The 21,383-nt window shown below is 38.5% G+C and overlaps 1 protein-coding gene across 4 annotated transcripts in view; it reads right to left on the bottom strand.

Annotated features, from left to right (window-relative positions):
* The window catches only part of COX10 (cytochrome c oxidase assembly factor heme A:farnesyltransferase COX10), a 155,937-nt gene that overhangs the window by 33,249 nt on the left and 101,305 nt on the right, over positions 1-21,383 (bottom strand). For all 4 annotated transcript variants that reach the window (XM_048817578.2, XM_048817581.2, XM_048817580.2 and 1 more), the window contains one exon: positions 18,044-18,114. In XM_048817578.2, the coding sequence (XP_048673535.2) occupies positions 18,044-18,114 (71 nt within the window). The remainder of the gene's footprint in view (positions 1-18,043; positions 18,115-21,383) is intronic.

Here is a 21,383-nt window from a genome sequence, read left to right as displayed (position 1 = left end):
TAACACTACCAGTCATTTCCCCATTATATTCTTGTATTAATTTCTGAGACAGAAGTGCCAAGCATGAAGTCTACTTTAAAACTTCAATTAATTCAGATTTCATAAATAAACATCACCAGCCCATTTTCTTCTTTTATGCTGTCTGTATCAGAAAACACTAGGGCTGTCAAATGATTAAAAAAAGTATCACTATTAATCGCACTGTTAAACAATAATAGAATACTATTTATTTAAATATTTTTGGATGTTTTCTATATTTTCAAATATATTGATTTCAGTTACAACACAAAATACAAAGTGTACAGTGCTCACTTTATATTTATTTTTGATTACAAGTATTTGCACTGTAAAAAAACAAAATAAATAGTATTTTTCAATTCACCTAGTACAAGTACTGTAGTGCAATCACTTTATAATGAAAGTTGAACTTACAAAGGTAGAATTATGTACAAAAAATAACTGCATTCAAAAATAAAACAATGTGAAACTTTACAGCTTACAAGTCCACCCAGTCCTACCTCTTGTTCAGCCAGTCACTCAGACAAACAAGTTTGTTTACATTTGCAGGAGATAATGCTGCCCACTTCTTGTTTACAATGCCACCTGAAAGTGAGAACAGGCGTTCTCATGGCACCATTGTAGCCGTTGTCGCAAGATATTTACGTGTCAGATGCGCTAAAGATTCGTATGTCCCTTCATGCTTCAACCACCATTCCAGGGGACATGTGTCCATGCTGATGACAGGTTCTGCTCAATAACAATCCAAAACACTGCGGACTGACAAGTTTATTTTAATTATCTGAGTAAGATGCCACCAGCAGATGGTTAATTTTCTTTTTTGATGGTTCGGGTTCTGCAGTTTGCGTATTGGAATGTTGCTCTTTTAAGACTTCTGAAAGGATGCTCCACTCTTCTGAAAGCCTGTCTCAATCAGAGTTTGGAAGGCACTTCAGAGTCTTAAACCTTGGGTCGAGTGCTGTAGCTATCTTTAGAAATCTTACATTGGTACCTTCTTTGCATTTTGTCAAATCTGCAGTGAAAGTGTTCTCAAAATGAACAACATGTGTTGGGTCATCATCCGAGACTGCTATAACATGAACTATATGACAGAATGCGGGTAAAACAGAGCAGGAGACATACTATTCTCTCCCAAGGAGTTCAGTCACAAATTTAATTAACGCATTTTTTTTTAAATGAGCTTTATCAGCATGGAAGCATGGCCTCTCGAATGGTGGCTGAAGCATGAAGGGGCATACGGATGTTTAGCATATCTGGCACGTAGATACCTTGCAATGCCAGCTACAAAAGTGCCATGCAAATGCTTGTTTCTCACTTTCTGTTGACATTGTAAATAAGAAGAGAGCAGCATTATCTCTTGTAAATATAAACAAACTTGTTTATCTTAGCGGTTGGCTGAACAAGAAGTAGGACTGAGTGGACTTGTAGGCTCTGAAGTTTTACAGTGTTTTGTTTTTGAGTGCAGTTATGTAACAAAAAAAATCTACATTTGTCAGTTGCACTTTCACAACAAAAATTGCACTACAGCACTTGTATGAGGTAAATTGAAAAATACTATTTCTTTTATCATTTTTAGTGCAAATATTTGTAATAAAAATAATATACATGGATTTCAATTACAACACAGACTACAGTATATATGAAAATGTAGAAAAACATTCAAAATATTTAATAAATTTCAATTGGTATTCTGTTGTTTAATAGTGCAATTAAAACTGAGGTTAATCATGATTTATTTTTTTGAGTTAATCTCACGAGTTAACCGTGATTAATTGACAGCCCTAGAAAATACTGTTCAGAAGTGCATGGCTGGCCTCGGGTAGCCACCCATCCTATGTTTTTCCTGGGCTCACCCATGTGCTATTACAGGGGTTCCCAAACTTGGTTCGCGGCTTGTTCAGGGTAAGCCCCTAGCAGCTGTAAGATGCTTTGTCTAGCAAACAGGCCTGTTTTGGAGATCAGCTAAGTAAATGAAGGAAGGCCCTGAACTTTCAGAAAAGCTTCCCCTGGCCAATCCCACCCAAGCCAATGCTCTTAGCCTAAGGAGAGAAAAGCAGAAGTCTGAGGATCTTAGGGGCAAAGCAGTTGCAATAACATAGGTACAATAAGGAGAACTCTTCCTGCTTGGACAAGTTAGATAATGGGGAGGAAAATCCACCCACCTCCCTGATGCCCTGAAGTGTGTTGACATGGATCCGTGGCCCAGCTTTCCAACTGGAAAACTACCCTCAAGTGTCAGCTGGGTATTTCTCTGGGACAGCTGAATCCCTGGGTGGCATAAAGTCGGTGAAGCTGGTTGTAGAAGACTGCTCAGAACGCTGTAGAAAATAGGTCTTGCCGTAAGTTGCAGGCTTTTCCTTCTAAGCAGCACCATGTCACCTTGAAAGGGTTTTTGATGGAAGGCCAAGAAAGCGCCTGTGTAACTTCTGAACTCAAAGTAACGAAGAGAGCATTCAAAACCAATCAGTAACCACCAAAGACAATTGAATTATGGCAATCCACCGATGCTGAAAGTACATTCAACTTTCTGCATAAATCCTTTCAAACTGTAGTATTTATAGCTTTAGTAATAAAAACCATATCCATGAACACTGGCAAACTGGAAAAGTAATACAGCAATAATAATACTAAATAAGGGAAACAAACTGGAATAACATTCCCCGGACCAGTAGCTCTCTATCACTGATGGTTTTTTTTAAATTTCTAACTTTTGTTACGGACATGTATGTTCTGAAATATAAGAGCCTGACAGTTAGCTTATGACTGATGTAAAGCTATCCACACACAAATTTGATGTTTTTTAATCAGTGGTTAAACAATTAAGCGTTATGCCTTTCATTTAGTACAGTTACACAGCATATCTTCCCTATAAAACACTTACATGCATAAAGAATGACAAAATGTTTTTACATTCAATTACAATTTTTAATCAGAGATTTGGTTAGTCTCTAACGAGAGATATTTCTTCCTAATTAAAAGGAAAAAATAGCTTTTAGCTTCAGAAGAATGGATTTATTGCTGGGAGAACACTTTTCTTCACTGATACTGTTGCTTATGTATATCTTATGCAATATCAATCACAAGCTCTACTAAACATGGAGAAGCTGCTCTCTCACTTTTAATGTCACCTTCCATAGCCAGAGTGCAATTTTATATTATGAAAGATGTGAAAAGCTGCTGATTGGGGTCTGATGTTGCAAAGAACCGGAATTTCATTAAACTAAACAGTATCTATCAATGAGCTAAAATGGCACTATTTTAAGGAAAAAGAAAAATGGTATAGAGTTGGGGAAAAAATCCTAATAGATATTCATTTATTCTCCCTCACTCAATCATGCAAAAAGGTTCTTGACTCATGATGAGGGCTGGAAGATGATTTATTTTAAAACTAAAATGTAAAACTAAATTACAGTTCTAATTGAGAACTCAACCCCCTTCACCCTCCCCCAGCCCTTTCACTTCCCCATCAACTCAGGGCATCAGAACATGCATTTTTCTGTCATTCATGCCTGAAGCTTTAGAGAAGGTCTTTTGGGAGGGGTTAAAATATAGCAGAGACGTGTCAATGCCTTCTATGAATTATTTAACTTCCACTTCAAATGTAAAAGAAGCAGTATCATCATGCCATCAATATCTCATCACTTAGATCTCTGTTACTCTCAATGTTTGCAAGCCACATGGATTTTGGTTTAGAATCTCATCACGAAGGATATGTTGGGAATGTTCTAGGCCCAATCTGAACAAGACCTGGTACAGTATCATCGTCCCCTTATCTAGCTGCAACACTACTGGAATCTGTAACGTAGATCGGGGTTTACCTGTGCTCCTTAACAAGGTTAAATGGACTTCTGCTTGGTATATTGTTGATTGGATTTTTGTGATCTTAGCTTTCAGATAACAGAACCCACTACATTTGAAGGGTTTGGTAATAATTTAAAACCTGTTTGTAAGCACTTCAAAAAGTAAAAATATTGATATGATGAAGATCTGAAAAATGATCTGTAATAAATAAATTAAGTTTGAAATGGGAGGAGGCGGGAGGAGGATCTATCTGCAAAAGGAGTATAAAAAACACTGTGGTACGAATGCCCTAATGAATTGAGTTAATGGTCCAGCGCTTAAAGACACTTAAATGAGGAATTTAGACCACCATTATAATATTGTCTCTCCTGACAAGGAGTTTACAGCCCCGATTGTCTCAAAAGAAGTTGCTTTGAAATGCAAGGATTTAGGAAGGGGTCCCTTTTGAGCCAGCATTACCTTCTTTTGCGTACAGAGTAAGCCCAGTCTCATCAGCACCAACCTGGAAGTGTTTTTGATTGACACCTAGACCGTCCCACCAGGAAAGGGGGAATCTGATATTGAGTGGCACCTGGATATTACAAAGGATTTAATATGTTGAGAGTATGGTGAACACAGAGTCTTGCAATGGTAAACATACAAGTCTGGGTGGAAACTGATATAGAGTTCAGAGTAACAGCCATGTTAGTCTGTATTCGCAAAAAGAAAAGGAGTACTTGTGGCACCTTAGAGACGAACCAATTTATTTGAGCATGAGCTTTCGTGAGCTACAGCTCACTTCATCGGATGCATACCGTGGAAACTGCAGCAGACTTTATATACACACAGAGATAATGAAACAAATACCTCCTCCCACCCCACTGTCCTGCTGGTAAAGCTTATCTAAAGTGATCATCAAGTTGGGCCAACTTGATGATCACTTTAGATAAGCTATTACCAGCAGGACAGTGGGGTGGGAGGAGGTATTGTTTCATGATCTCTGTGTGTATATAAAGTCTGCTGCAGTTTCCACGGTATGCATCCGATGAAGTGAGCTGTAGCTCACGAAAGCTCATGCTCAAATAAATTGGTTCGTCTCTAAGGTGCCACAAGTACTCCTTTTCTTTTTGATATAGAGTTGCTTTCTTGAGTTGCGGCTCTCAGTTGGAAACTGCACTCTGACTTTGCTATGTATGTGTTCAAAAGTGTATTTATTGTAAATAAATATAGAGTAGGGTAAAATATGCTGTGTCTGTGTCAATTCATTTCTCTCCCAACGAGGAAATAACCCATGCATGGAATCCAAACCTTCCTGTCATGACAGTATATAGCTGTTGTTTAAAAGTTGTAATTGACACTGTATTTTAACCAAATTGGAGGCAATTAGCTTCTCCAGATCCTAAAGAATCTGAGCTGCAGATGTTCTGTCTCCCTTGCCAGAGCCAGTGACTTTAAAACTATCATAAACTAACAAGTCTAGGTTGAAAGAGACATTTCATTCTAAAAGGGACACATCTTTCTTTTTCATGCATGCATTACTCAAAATTGGCTTCATCGATTTTGCTGATTTCCACAAAGACGTTAGGTTTAGGATGAGACAAAGCAGAGGGATTTCAACAGAAAATAAAATTACGAGGGAGTGAAAATTGGAGTCCGGGGTGGACTGGCTCTTTTAATCTAAAGCTTTATACTATAGCTCTGATCCTGCCCTCCTTTTATATGGAGTTACACTGGTACAATGATGTCAGGATCTGGCCTTAGGAACAAGTACACTTTGTGTGTCATTTCTGAGCCAATGGGGTTCTGCATGGGTAGTGGATCAGCCTGCAGGATTGGGATCATAGTGACCACAGGTTTGGAATGAAGTTACTACTGAGAAACTCTGAAGAGACTTGGTTTACTTATATTAACTTACAATTACTTGCACTTGTATCATACTAAGGCAGATAACACAACACAAGAACAAGGGGTCACCCAATGAAATTAAAAAGCAGCACACTTAAACAAAAAGAAGTAATTCTTCACACAATGCACAGTCCACCTGTGGAACTCATTGACATAAGATGTTCTGAAGGCCAAAAGTATAACTGGGTTCAAAAAAAGAGTTAGATGAGTTCATGGAGAATCGGCCCATCAATGGCTATTAGCCAAGATAGTCAGGGACACGACTCCATGCTTGGGGTGACCCTACACCTCCAAATGCCAGAAACTGGGAGTGTACAACAGGGGATTGCTCACTCGAAATTACCCTGTTCTGTTCATTCCCTCTGAAGCATATGGCACTGGCCACTGCCAAAAGACAGGATATTGGGTTAGATGGACCACTGATCTGACCCAGTATGGCTGTTCTTATGTTCAGATAAATTAACTTCCTTATGCTAGCTGTCCTTTGTGATAAAACAGAAACTGCAAATGGCCTTGTCACTTTATTTAAAAGACAACATTAAAAATAAAAAAAGATCTATACTTATAAAATGTTTATGTTCTTATTACATTTGCTATACACACCATAATGCTAATCATAACAATTCTGCAGATGGTTAACATGCTCCTAGTTATATGTCTTTGATAGATAGAGAGGAGTGATAGGGTGAATAATATTCGCAGCTCCCCTGCAGTCAGAAAAATGTAAATTTTTTTTAAGTGCTTACAAATCAAACCTACAGTAAATTTGAAAAATGCCCCCCATAATATTTAAACTAAATCCTGGTTTATAATCTAACAAAACTGGCAACTAAATGATCCACTTATTTTACTTTAAAATCTCAATCCTCTATTCACTTAAAAACCAGTGCAAGATGACAAACACTGAAATGGGTAATATTTCCTCCCAACATAGCAACCTTCCTCTCTCGAGTTGGTTCTTATCCTATAATCTCTTCAACACACACTTCCACAGAGGCCTCCACAGTGGATGCCCTTAGAAAGCAATGGATGAAGTTGCATTAGGCTGATCAGGATGGAGAATTTCGCAGTGCAAAATATTTATCAATTTTTTTTCTAAAAAATATCAGCGGAAAAGTTGGCCAGCCATTAGCAGATTTAATAGGAATAAGACCAGAAACTATAAATCCTTTCAAGAGACCAATAACAATGACGGAAAGGAATTATTCACTGTATCAGAGGATGGCAGGAGCAATAGTCCAAGGGAAAGCTAGACTCTAGACATTATTAGCCGTAAGAGCAAATGAACAGTCAAATTACAATGTAAGGAAGCTACATTTTGCCCACCTAAATCCCCACTTCAATTTCTAGTGGATACTCTTCATTTCTTATCTTACAGTATTGTGCAGTGTTATTAAATAGCTGCCATGCTCCCCCCTAGTGCTGATTCTCTTGGGATAAAAGGCATTATGTAAATAAATATAGACTAGGATAAAAGTTATGTAAAAGTTATTACTAAAGGGAGATAGTCAAACCAGCATCCCCACAGATAATCAAGAGCAGGCTTAGATTAAAATATCATTCCTGGGAAAGATATAGGTAGGGATTAGTCAAGCAAAAGGCAGGTAGTGAGGATGAATAAAGTGAGTTCTATTTTTCTAGTCATATCATGATAGGAGTTGTTTATATTATAAAATTATCACGTCTGAACATGTTAGATAACATGATGCTGACTATGATTTACTAATCAGAGTAGACCAGGACAAATCATGTTCAGCATGTTATGTCAGGTACCCCTATGGTATGCCAATACTGTGTTATCTAACACAGTTGTTCACAGTTGTGTTCCAAAATGATAATATGCTGTAATGCAGACTTGCCTTGAGAGTATATGAAATTTAGAATACAGCCGCAGAAAAAAGAAAGAAAAGTCTTAAAGTCATCAAAAAATGGAAAGAGATATGGTTTAGAGGATTGAACACAGGATAAACTATTGATTTTTAAAGCTAACTATGGTACCGATTCTCTTTTTGTGGCCTTGATTAAGTTACTTTCGGTAGGACAGTATGCATTAGACACAATCCATGATAAGATGAGTGTGGAAATCATCCCTGTTCCTTGGATATGGGGTGCAGAGAAATGAGATGATAAAGGAACCTGTTTTTCCTATATAGTAAAATAATCCATTTTGGTAGAGGGAGATTTTTTTTTTTTAGCTTTTGAGACTCATTCATGGGTTTTGGGACAGTGAAAGAGACTAGCAGCAGCTGATTGAGACAGAGAACTTTCTCCTGTGTATGGTACAATAGTCTTTGTATTTAAACCCACAGCCTATGCTTTCTGCATTGATTAACCTAGCTGTGTTTATAATCTGTGATGCTGTTTTGATTGTGATTTTCTCTACTTTTTACCTGTGTGAAACACACTTTGACTTAAGAACAGTAGAGCTGGGTGAACAGACAATTATCTTGGAGACACCACTACTGGGTGTCTATGAAAGAAGGAAATGGGCTTCTGAGCATAAGCTAGACAGAAGCAGGAGTGACATGAGCTCACACACACACAAAATGGAAAAGGATCCTGAAACTGTTCCCTGCAAAAGTGCTGAGAACATTTGCTGCAATCAGTGTGGGGATGGACAAAGTCAAATGACTTGAGAGATGCCAGACTCGGTTCCAGCATCACAAAGCAAGAACCATTTCAACAGTTCTTTCAGTGCTAATATTAACAGATCTGAACTAACAGCTCCTCTTCTACAAACCTAAAATTAAACATGCAAGACTTCTGAGAAACAACAGCAAAAACTTCTCATCTCTGTAAGAAGTGACCAAACGTAGAGTGGGGGGCAAGTTACAAACATCCTCTAAAATGTGACCGCTAAGATACACACAAAACACCAGAGTACTGCACTATGAGCAGTGTACTGAGGCAATATTCCCAAATTTTACTTTGTTTTTTCAGGCTGTCACTCAAGGAATGAAGTGAGGGCTGGGGGGGGGGGGGGTAGTTATATTTATGACCAACCTTATGTATTATTTGGTATGTTTTAACCTTTCAGGTAGGTGTCCACAGCATAGGATTGGCATCTAGAGCTATATTTGACTAATTTGAAGAAATAAAACAACAAAACAATGAACATCCAACACCACAGCACATGACTATATAATGTCCTATCGTCCTGCAGCTACCTCAGTGAGAATTACTGTGGATTGCATCTATTTACTCTTTGGTTTATAATAAAATATTCCATGTGATTCTATGTCCTTATCAAGTAGTTTCACATAAAATGTGAGACAGGCTCTTTGCATATCTTAACCTCAGGAATGCGGCCTCTCTAGTTATAAAGACTGAGAAGAACGGACTATGCCAGCAAAAGCTAATTAAAGTATAAGAAACCCCCCTGCTATCTGACTTGCCAAGTTGATAATGTGTAAGGTATACCTTGTTTAAAGACTGGATAAACTCTGTCCTTTATAGAAGAAATGAACTTTTAACATGACTTACTGTAAACAGAATTCAAAGTATAACAGCTTACAATCACAGGCAGCGCTGTAATGGACTTGTTGAGGAGTGACATTTCTTGGAACACTGGGTACATGTTGAATAATGGTGCTGTTGTGGTTAGACCAGATAAGGTTCAATACTATTAAAAGGGAATAAAGTGTTAGGGGTTTGATTGCGTTAAGCCAAAATTTACAAACATGGATCTGAAATGTTTGAGACACTCAGTAAAGGGGGGTCAGAAGGAAACATCTCTGGACAAGATGAGATATTGGGCTTTACAACATTTGCTTGTTTTTTTATGAGCCATAATGGATGGATTGTGAAAATCCATTTCAACAACTGTCTCTGAAGCAAAGTCAACTGTTTGCCTCAAGTTAGTTTTTAAAAACTGAACAGCTCAGACCAGAGTGTTCCAAAAGGCCCGTTCATATCGAACACAAAATCAGAAGAATTAGTATACAATGGTTTGGCTCCTTCAAGTTAACTGTGTTCTACCCCCTGGTGTGGCACTGACATGGGAGGATAAAACAACTCCATTAGGAGTCCATATCGCTTCTCTGTAGTGTTCCTCACAAGCAGATGGAGCTGCTATTTAGCCAAATGCACCGTGACTTCTGGTTTATACATGAGCATCTGGGATGTTTCCTAACGTGATGCGATGTACAATGTACTCAAATTTATCAACTGTCCCACATGCAATTAAAGATTCTGATAAATAATTCGGTGGTAAAGGCCCCACAGCTGAACTGAAAAGCAGCAAGTCGTGAGGGGTCAAGTGTTTCCGCAGGATTTATATTTAACAAACAGAAAGCTGCCTACAAAGGAATGTCTCTATTGAGCTTTTGCAGAATTATTTTCAGACAGCAGGAGTTAGCTGAAGGAACAAGCTGAATAGCTAGTAACTTCTGCAGTCTTCATTTTAACCAAAATGAATGTGAATGTAATGCTGGTGTTAATAAAAATTTTTAATTGCTCTGAGGAACAAAATATATATGGAGGTATTAATATACAATTTCTTGCTAATATACATTTTGATCTAAGGATAATGTGCAGAATCAACGTTTTTCTGTGAATGCTACAAAAGGATTCTAGTGCCTTAGAATCATTTAATCAACATCTTATGCACACAGTGAATAGATAATTGAAATATAAGTACTGTCATCCATAGTCCCTTTGGGAAAGTGACACAGCAAGCATTATATCATTCCATTAGTCCACCCTTTGATGTGGGTTTTATTCTCATTAAACTGTATTTTAGCCCTGAGGTTCTCCCCATCCCCCCATGACATGGCTATGGAAAGAATTGAGGGGGGGGGGGGAAAAGAGCCCCGCTGCTTAGAATGCATGGGCTACATTTTTACAAGTAATTGGACATGTCAAAAATATAAAGCTGCCTTTTTTATTCCTTATTTACCAAATGTAGCCAATGCCAACTTCCCCGTCTTCTGAAGAACATGGGAAAGAAAAAGAACCCAGCAGGGGAAAAATGCACTTACTTGTTTTCAAATAATAATAAAAAAGCTTGCATACAGGCAGGATAAAAGTTGCTTGAAAAGGTTGTCGTGGTGGTGTCTGCTTTGAATTGTGCTCTGTTTAAACAAGACAAAAAAACCTCCCACCGAAAAAAGTAACATTTTTATCACTTACAAAGATCTCAGGGCCGTCCCTTTAAAATCAAGTATTTTCTAAGCAAAACACTGGAATGTTTTCCAGAGGGAAATAAGCATCTGATCTCCTATAATGATTATTTCTGAAGAAATACAGATTTATGGAGTTTTTGTTTTAACTTTTGTTTTAAATACAGTGAAACCTGCCTGAAATGACCACCCAAGGCACCAGAACAATCAGCCATTTAAGTAAAGGTTTAAGCTTTAAATGGGAACCAAAATTGTACTGAAACCTTGAGGAAACTTTAAAATGCTGGTTTAAGATAGCGGATTGCTAAATCCTTGGTGCAGGTTTCAGTGTAAACCAAGGTCATAAACTTCTCTCACATACACCAGTGTGATTCCATTGACTTCAACAGAGTTACTCCTGGTTTACACCGGAGTTAATGAGAAGAGAATCATTCTCATTACACATTAATTACCGGAGAGACAGGTTTGTAACCCATATGACATTTCTTCAGCATGTTCTTGTTTTGCTAAGCTGTTAGTAGGCCTGCCACAGACAACCAAATCAGTGAAAAGCCATACATTGATGAATTGGGCTTGATGTGTTGCTGAGCTTTACCAATCCTGGATCTCAGCACAATCTTAAATAAATACAGAACATCTAACCCATTGGAGTGTTCCACCAGTTTATGCAATCCCCAGCCTATATATTTGCAAATGTATTGCAAATGTTTGTATTTGCAGCAGCTCAGAAATGGTAACGTTTGTTCTTGGATGATGTAACCCAAACAATTTACATTGACAGACTGGTAGGACACAGGGTCTTTTTCTGTTTGATTCTCCAAAGCTGTGGGCTTACGAGCTACACCGGTCAGAATTGACACTCAAGTCACACATGTCAAAAAGTGGAAAACTCTTTGCTTATCAAGAGTTAATTATGGCTGTAAGAACGAAAAAGGCAAAATACAGAAAGTAGCTGTTTGTGCACTGTAAAAGTGAGAGGGTAATAAAAGTCCCAGGAAATATATTTATCAAACTGAATTAATATTTAATTCATTTCTGCAAATATCTGAGGCATTATCAGGGTTGGTTAGTAGTGTCTTCTGCCAAATTAAGTGCCAAGAATTTGAGTTTATTAAAACACACATGAAAAAGCCACGGTCAAGAGTGCAAATTTTCTTTGCAGAGAAGCTTCCAATTATATTTTAAGTAATTGTATTAAAGTAAGTTAATTATTACTTGTCTGATAGGTCAATTGTTCCCAACCTTTTGAGACAATTCTACAACTTCAGTTATACCATTCACCACTGGGTGCACACCGACCTACAGCAGAATCTAACCTGCTCCAAACCCATGTTGTGAAGCAAGCATGTGCTGTGCTCTATGGCCTGGTGCAGAGCCATGTAATTAAAGGTGGAGCTGGTGGGAAGAGTGTAACACTCCAATCCCACAATGGAATCTGCACCCTTATCCTCAAACAGAACTCCAAGCCAAAGACACTCAGTGCAAGTGTAATGGTAGGTGCTGCAAAAACCTGAAGTACCAGCACTGTTAGGTGTACAAAGAACCAGGAACTACTGAAATAGTAAATTATTCAGAACAGAGGATTTAGTGATATTTAGAGATGAAAACCTACATTTGTTCTAGAGAAATGTGTTCCTGTATTAACTTTTTATGAGTGCTTAGCATAGCTAGTCTAACTGTACTGTAATGCATGAAAACAGCTGCTATTTAACAAAGTATATACACAAATGTGTGGTAGCAGGAAAGTCAAGATAGTCACCTTCAACTATAATGGATCAGGATGCTTGTCTTCCTAGAAGAGGGAAACTAGACAAGCACTAGTTGCTGGTGCTAGCGTAAGAGATTTATTTAAACTAATCTGCAAGAAAATCAAATCCATCGTCTTAAAAAAGTATGGAATAAATCATACTGAACAGGAAACTAAAAAGAATGGCTGTTGCCATTTCATTGAAATCAAAGGTTTGTGTGTGTGTGTGTGTGTGTGTGTGTGTGTGTGTGTGTGTGTGTGGAAATTCTTCCCATCAATTACATAAACACAATTCACAGCAGGAAAAATAATAACTGTTTTTATAATGCGGAACATAAATACGCTCAATGAGTTTAACACTGCAACCAAGTATGAAGAAGATTTTAAGTAGTCCGTTTCCAAACAGGACTTGAGGGGTCAGAATAGGGAGGAGGAGGACACGTGGACAGGCTAGGATGATGGATAGTGCTTTGAGACAAGCTGCATTCAGTTCTACTTTTGTTATGTTTGCAACAGGATGACCCAGCCTCAGCCTGAATGTCTACACTACAATTTTATAGCCCCACAGCCTGAGCCCCGCAAGCCCGAGTCAGCTAAAACAGGCTAGTTGCAGGTCATTTATAGCAATGTAGACATACCCGAGGGCAAATTCACCAACTAGTTCTTGCAGATGTCTCCTGGGAGCAGAATCAGTGTGGTTTTTCTATGCAAGGGGCTGGGGGACTGCGTTTGGGGCTTGTGAAAGATTATGCACATGTGCCCTCTATGGCATAGGCTCCGACTCGGCAGGGGCTTCGTGCATCACCACATGTTCTGTTTGGATGGCTGCAGGGCCAGGCCAGTGATCTCACAGCACAGGCATCAATGTACCTCTGCAGGTGCTCCAGTGAGTATGAAGGAGGATTCTTCCTCCAAAACTCACTCTCCCAAGATCATATCTGCACAGCTCCCTCACCATTCAAGGAAGACTGTTCTACAGAACTATCTGGTCTATGATTTGTAACCTTCAGGATACCCCTCACCCCAAATTTACACTCTGATCAGTGTAATACAATTTTCAAATTTAGGGTAAAGAAAAACCCTATTCCCAGTCACGCATAGACTGAATAATGATGGAAAACTATCTGCACTCCATAAAACAACCTTGTTGTCAAGGGCCCTCTCTTGTGAAGTGCTGAGAATTCTCACTGAAACATATGGGAATTGCAAGCACTCAGAACTCGGTAGGAGGAGCTCAGGCGTAGGCCCTATGAAATCTTAGAAGCAAAGCTGACATACAAGTAAATGGGTATAAGGTAGTGAAGCTCAGGGGGTAAGATTACTTTAAACATGCAGAGAGGGAAGGTGGAAAATGTTAGAAACAGGTTCAATTAAAATCCTCCCCCAGTTTTTCTTAACCTGCTATGGCTAAAGGTGGGACAGAAACCCCAAATAGATCACAATGAAAAATATGAGGGAGAATGAGACATTGAGGTAATAATTTCTCTAATACACTAAACAATTTTCTAAAAGTACTTTCATAAATTAGCTCATTTACAGTAAATACACAGCATACAAACGGCTTATATGGGGACTGGATGGCTCAAGAGAACAGCATTTTCAGGCATCGGTTTGATTCCTGCCCAAGTTGGCAGGAATTGAGGATGGTTTTCGGAGTTCTGTAGCCTTGCTAAAGTAAGTTGGTAATCTCAGCATAGCTCCTCGTGGGAAGATGTCCATGTCAAAGCTGCCATCCCAATTGGGAGCCACTTTTGAGAGCCTTTGCAGAGAGCCCAAGGATCACACGAGTCAGACCATGCAGATTTAACTACCTTCTCATCCCTAAAAGGGAATCCTCCAGATCAGAACTGAAGCACACTTTGGAAGATCACTGATCACTGCAGCCTAGCTTGTGTTAGTAGTTTGCACTCAGATGTCACAATGAGGGGTTAGTTAAAGTGACTGGAACAGAAGAGAATTAAAACATATGCCGAACGCTTCAGAGTAAAAGCAACCAAAGAAAGTCAAAACCAGACTAAAAATGATTTAAACACATTTTAAGCATATGGGCAAGAACTCAGTGCACAAACCCAAAACTTTTGGATCCATTCCCAGAGCCAAGACACCAGCCTTTTAAATACAATGTATCCATCTCTGTCTGACCTAGTCTGTTTTGACTAGTTTTTAGCATAACCACTTAAGAATTTTATTTTACCGGCATGGAAAGAACGAGGTTCAAAGAACACTAGGGAATATGTGGCAAAATATAACATGGTTGGATCTCTTCCACTGGATTATTCTACTCCGCTACACCACTGAAGAAACAATCTCATACAAGGGCTGCATGCTCAAAGTCTACAGGGAATTAGGTCAACATCATTCAAGGTAAGTGACACTTTAAATAACTTTAAATTAGCTGTTGACAGTCAGGTACATAGATTGATGAGTGATTACACGAGGTCCCCAACATTATCATTTTGTAGTGGAAGGGAATATTCAAGAAAAAAGAAGAAAGGTAAGAAAGTTTAAAGTATGATAAATATGGTTTTGCCAATCTGTGATGCCCTCAACCAACAGTGAAGTTTATTTAAGGATGCTGGAAACCTGTAAAACAAATTGCTCTCCCTAAATCACGAATTAAAAAAAAAAAGTTTTCTAATTATGCTAACTTGGGTCCAGGAATATTATAGGCAATGCTAATACAGAGTGATATAAAACTCTCTACTGAGTATGACTGGGATGAAGAAAGGAAGCTTTCCTCTTTTTTTCAAGTTACTGGGCCAAATACAGACCTGATGTAAGTGAGCGGTGATGAACTAGTATATAGTGGGTGTGAAATTTGGCTCACTCTGTGCTTGACAGACATCTTAATTACAATATTCCGTAAAATGTGCTTTTAAATAAAATTAACTAAACTTATGAATCCATAATTAGCACCATTTTACAGAACTAATCAGAACAAGTTTGTTGAAGCACTCCAACTATTTACAATGAGAGTGAATTTAGCCCTAGGGTTCACTTTACTATTTTGTCTCAATTTTCTTGTAATTTCATCCATCACTTTTTTCCAGTCCTCCAAAGGTGATGGATAAAACACAGAAATAAATAGGACCAACTGTTCATAGAACCCTAAGGGGAAACGTAATTTTGTTATAAATAATCCTTGGCACAAATCATGGAAATGCTATACTAAAATTGTTTGTTGAATCATTTATGAATGAGGACTTCATTTTAAATTTGCAAATAAGGTGTAATGTTTTTTAAAAAGTTTGGAACCCAGTCCTCGAGAAACAGAACAGACATGCAAACAGAAATCAGGGTTGCTTTAAGTTTCTTTTCAAATGGGAGCCCCATGGGATGCTAGATTTTTATTTGTATTTATGGAAAGCAGAAGATAACATGTTATAAAATTCTTTTCTTAAAAAGTCACCATCTCAGTTTTATTCTGGCTTTATGATTTACCAAATGGAAAACAAAGCTGTACTCTATAAAGCAACCAAAGAATAATATGAGTTTTTATATGGGTAACTTTTAGCAGCTCCCCCTATGGGCATTCTACAAATTTGCAATGGGCTCCATTCACTTTTTCTCAAGTGATAAAATGAATGCATATATGATGTACAAATGAGATCATTAAAATACTGCAAGAGGGAAAGGGGGACAAAGAGGAACTAATGAAAAGGAGAAATTCTAAATTTCTTTCAAAATTAAAAATCTGAGGGTTTATTGTTACAAATTAAGAGGTAAAGTTCAATTAGATGTAACCCTTCTGCAAAACTGTATGTTACATTTGGCGTGCTCTGGTTTCAGAAGAGGGAATTCTGTTCTCTCATGAAGAATACAAGGAACATAGGATGCAAAAGTCACACACAAGTTTTTTTTTAAAGGTAGCCATCTTTTGTCCATCACTATTCAACATCTGAATGTCAGATATTTGTACTGTTTCATAGCTTTTTGAGTGTCTGCTGTCTCCCCTTGTAATGTGCACACTACTGCTGGGATTGTGCTGTGCTGCATGGCAGTGTTCCTTGAAAGTGCCAGAGTCCCACTGCAATGTCAGCACTTCCAAGGGTAACACACTTAGTACAGGGGCCATGGTAGGAATGGACTTTGCTCAGTGAATGAGGTCGGGTAAGCTGGTTAAAAGGTTGTTGGAATGTCTCACAATTTTGTTGTATGCTGCAGAGTGACTCCTGCTCAAGCTGCTTCCTTTCCAAAGTACAAGGTTAAGTAAAATTCAATAGAGATTTAATTAAGTATGCTAGTTTCTTTCCTCTCTTTCTGAGAACTTATTGCACAAAACATAACAAAGCCTACCATGTAAACTGATGACTTTCTACTTGATTTACATTATAGAGTTTGGTCTGATTGCAAGCCTGAATCCTGACCCTCTGGTAAGTGCTTTAGATTCAACATGATCAGTTTGGGGTAACTACAACATCCCTGTAACTTTTTTTTTTTAAACTTAAGTGACTGGTACATACTTTCAACCATAGCTCCATCTTAACATAGTTTTTCGTTTGTAATCAGGTACTTGATTCAGTGGTACCTAGGGTATATCGGATGAGCAGCTCTGGAATACCATGCTTAGAGACAACACAATGAGGGTTCAGCAAACAGCAATGATAAACAATCCAGACATTACAAAATAAACATTTTCTCAACCATAGCTCCTTCTTAAGAGAAAGATGCTTATAAACTAAGGGCCAGATTTTCAGAAGTGCTCAGCACCCAACAGCTCCTACTGAGAACATAGGGAGCGCCCTTTAAATTTACCATGTACTACTTAGTCTGAAACTAAAATGAGAGAGGTCAAAGCAATATGACTGGACAGCACCCTGGTAGGGACTCCAAGACCCTCCCCTCTTCTCAGCAGTAGGGTGTGAAGGTCGAACTCCTCATCAGGGCATTAGTCTCTGTACCTCACTGATGCCACCCTCTCCCACCTTGCGCCTCCCCCCCCAATCTTCCATACTGATTTCTAGCTAGTAGACTTAGTCCTTTGGCTAGTGATGGACTAGTAATTTTACAAAGCCCCATATTAAATCATCTCAACAGATTTAGATGGATTTCCTACTCCTTTAACAATAGATATTGGTGGAATCACAATTTTTATTTAGCATGTAAGGGAGCAACAATTAGGATCAGCTGCTTATTTCTAAATAAAGCTCACTAGTTTGCTTTTGTCAGAGAGATTGCATGGGCTCATCACAAAACACATGCAGATGGTAACTTTTGATTACCATATCTACAAAGGCCATTGTGCAATAACCACTATCTAATATTTGAAAAAACAATTAATTATCCTGACAAACTCTTCATGGGACTATTACAAACTTTCAGAGTTATCAGAACACAAAGAGTGGCATCTCTTTCTTAGTCTTTTATCTGCACATTGAAATATTTGTTTATCTAAACAGACCAAGGGAGAAGACACATAAAAGGAACAATAGGTTCATTTCTCATTACAGGGAACAGGTGTGGGCAGCCTTACCTGATCTGTCCTCGCACCAGCGGTCTGTTTTTTGTCCTGTTCATATTTGAGTCAAAGGGAACCTCAAAGAACTGTATAAAAGAAAAGGAAGGATTGAAAGGATGCCGGAGACCATACCAAGCATAGAATGTACTGTCTGTTTTTATAGGTGCTTTAGTCTTGATTTTTGAAGGTTCAGAATAACAATTAAAATGGCAACCCTCCTTTTACATTAGTTTTGATAGCGTACATTAATACTTTTGGCTTCCCCTTAAAAAGAAAACTACCTGGAAGACAAAAATATTTTGAACGAGTCCATAAAATGTAATAATTTGAAGTAAAGCCGAATTTCAATTTCTGCTCCTGATAAGTTACATACACACACACACACGAAACAGCCCCCTCCTCTGCCTCCAGTTGTACATTATGTAAACAGTCCTTGCAAATAAGGTGTTTCTGGTTTTGCAAGATGAATGCTATAAATGTTTTCAAGATCATCCAACTTCTGAGAACCCATGACCCGCTCAAAAATCAATCAACTCTGGTAAATGCTACTGCAACTACATGTAGCATCTAGTGATATGATAAATGGTAAATGAAGAAGCCATATGGAATTATTTAGTGACACAACCCAACTTGACTTTAAACACTGCCTATGTGAAAAGTAGAGTGCTATCATGCTATGAACTCCAGTGGGGTTTTATTGGACAATGTTTTAAGAACTTATTATTCTTATTATTTCTTATTATTATTATTATTCTATTATTATAACAAATCCAGTTTTCCATATAGCAAGACCCCATAAAGCTATTTAGATTTCAATAAGCTAATGACATAAAACAACCAGGGTCATTTCTCAGTGGTTCACCAATACACCAGTGCTTACTGGACACTGACCTCTATTTGTGGAATGAACACTCGGGGCAAGATACCAGTTATATGGGACATAAATATATGGAAAAAGTAATGATGTAATGAAATGTATGATTCTGAACAAAGCCTGAATGACTGAATACTGTTGCCTGCAGATAGATGCTTGACTTATGATGGGCTGGACTGTGCTATTTTTCAGCCAGACAGTGTACCTGTTTACTCACCTTGAGTTAAAATGAACAAACATCTTAATTTTGACAATGCCACATTACTGGCCTGGCTACTTGCCAAAGGCAAGCTCCTACCCCCATTACAAAGACAAGAAACTCATGTGCGATCTGTGCAGAAGGCTAGTATATGTCAAAAATGGTTCGGGTACCACAATCCTCAAACCATTTTGTGACTTTAGTTTCTCACGTTTGCAAAATTATTGATTATAATTAATAAAGTCACATCTATAGTGCTGTTAATTCACAAGGCATAATCATTTATGTCACAGTAGCGCCCTATGATGAGAGCCTTGTGCTAGGAGCTGTAAGAGACTATGTCTTCACTAGAAATGCCGCAGCTGAGTCCGCTGTAGCGCTTCAGTGTAGATACTCACTACAGCAACGGGAGGGATTCTCTGTTGCTGTAAAAACCACGAGGAGTCCTTGTGGCACCTTAGAGACTAACAAATGTATTTGGGCATAAGCTTTCGTGGGCTAAAACCCACTTCATCAGATGCATGGAGTGGAAAATACAGTAGAGAGGTATAAATACACAACACATGAAAAGATGGGAGTTGCCTTACCAATTGAGGACGGGGGGTCAGTGCTAATGAGCCAATTCAATGCAGGTGGAAGTGGACTATTCTCAACAGTTGACAAGAAGGGGTGTCCAGGGAGATTGTATTTATACCTCTCTACTGTATTTTCCTCTCCATACATCTGATGAAGTGGATTTTAGCCCACGAAAGCTTATGCCCAAATAAATTTGTTAGTCTCTAAGGTGCCACAAAGACTCCTCATTGTTTTTGCTGATACAGACTAACATGGCTACCACTCTGAAATCTGTTGCTGTAGTTAATCTACTTCCCAGAGAGACAGTAGCTAGGTTGATGGAAGAATTCTTCTGTCGACCTAGTGCTGTCTACACTGGGAGTTAGATCTTCTTAAATATGTTTCTCAGGGGTTGGATTTTTCACACCCGAGTGACATAGTGGGTTTGACCTAACGTTTTAGTTTAAGCCTGTCCTAAGATACATGCCCTGTCCTAAATGGTTTACAAAGGATCTGGAACATGACAAATACAAGAGATGTTGAGAGGAAGGGAAAAGGAGCTTACTCGGAGAAAGATGTGAAGAACAATAAATATGCTTTGAGAGACAGACTGTTTCACGCAAAAGAAAGTAACACCGTCAAAGTCAAAAACGAAAGATGATGCTGAAGCAGGGAATGAAGTTAAAGGAAAGGGACAAGTACAGGAACCAAGGGGAGTACAGGGAGACATGGGAGCAGAGAGGTATGTAGGAGCAAAATTACATGGGACCTTATAGGTGAGAAGCAGAAGCAGCAGCTGCTGCTTGGATTTTATATGATAAGAGAGGGATTCAAGGAGGCACTGATATAGTTCATGTAGCGGAAGAAAAGATTATTTTGGCACTAGCATCTCGTAGACTGTAGGTGGAGAGGTAGAAGTCAGAAAGGAGAAGGGTACAGCAAGCGATGAGCAGATGCAAAGAAGGGTTTTGGCAGTGAAGGCAGTCTATATAATACAGATTCATTCACAAGAAATAAAAACAATTTGTACTTATCACTTGTAGGTCTTAATCTCATATTGTACGTTAAGTTCTTCACCACTGGGAGTTTTGAAAGATTCCCACCTCACTCATTACATTATAATATTATAATAGCACTGGCCAGTTCCATCACAGATCAAGTTAAAAGAGATTATTCCATTACAAATCCCAGTTTTATGTGGCCTCAATGCTGAAAAATTAAATTGGGAATGAAATGTAGCACAAGTGGTCTTTGACCCTGAATGAATCTTTTCCATCACATTTAAAAAAAACCCAACCCTGCAGCTGTAAAGTATTAGCATTATAGGCAGAGCTGGTAGAGACACCTATAGCTGGTTAACACTTTCCATTATAAGACCCTGTTTCAAATTGCTTATAAATTTGGCAAACTTTAAACATTCAGGCTGAAATTTTCCATGCTGGCGTCTGCCTGAGGCTGAATTTTTCTAGAAAGCGGCAACCATTTCCAAAAATAAGGAAAAATAAGTTTGGGGGAATTTTTTTGGCTCATGTTAAAATGTTCTACAGCTGCTCAACTGAAAAGCTCTACCACCTCTATACTTTGAGCAAGAACTTGATATTTGGCAGAGGGGTCGGTCTCATGTCAGGGATGTGGCTGTGAAAATCTACTAATGGTTGGCCAAGTTACAAGCTTCTAAAAACTGCAGTTTGCACACGCCAAGGAGAGGTTTACCTTTCACTGCTCTT

This window comes from Caretta caretta, chromosome 14 (genome assembly GCF_965140235.1).
Source record: "Caretta caretta isolate rCarCar2 chromosome 14, rCarCar1.hap1, whole genome shotgun sequence".
Taxonomy (NCBI): domain Eukaryota; kingdom Metazoa; phylum Chordata; order Testudines; family Cheloniidae; genus Caretta; species Caretta caretta.
This window is presented reverse-complemented; position numbering and strand designations above follow the sequence as displayed.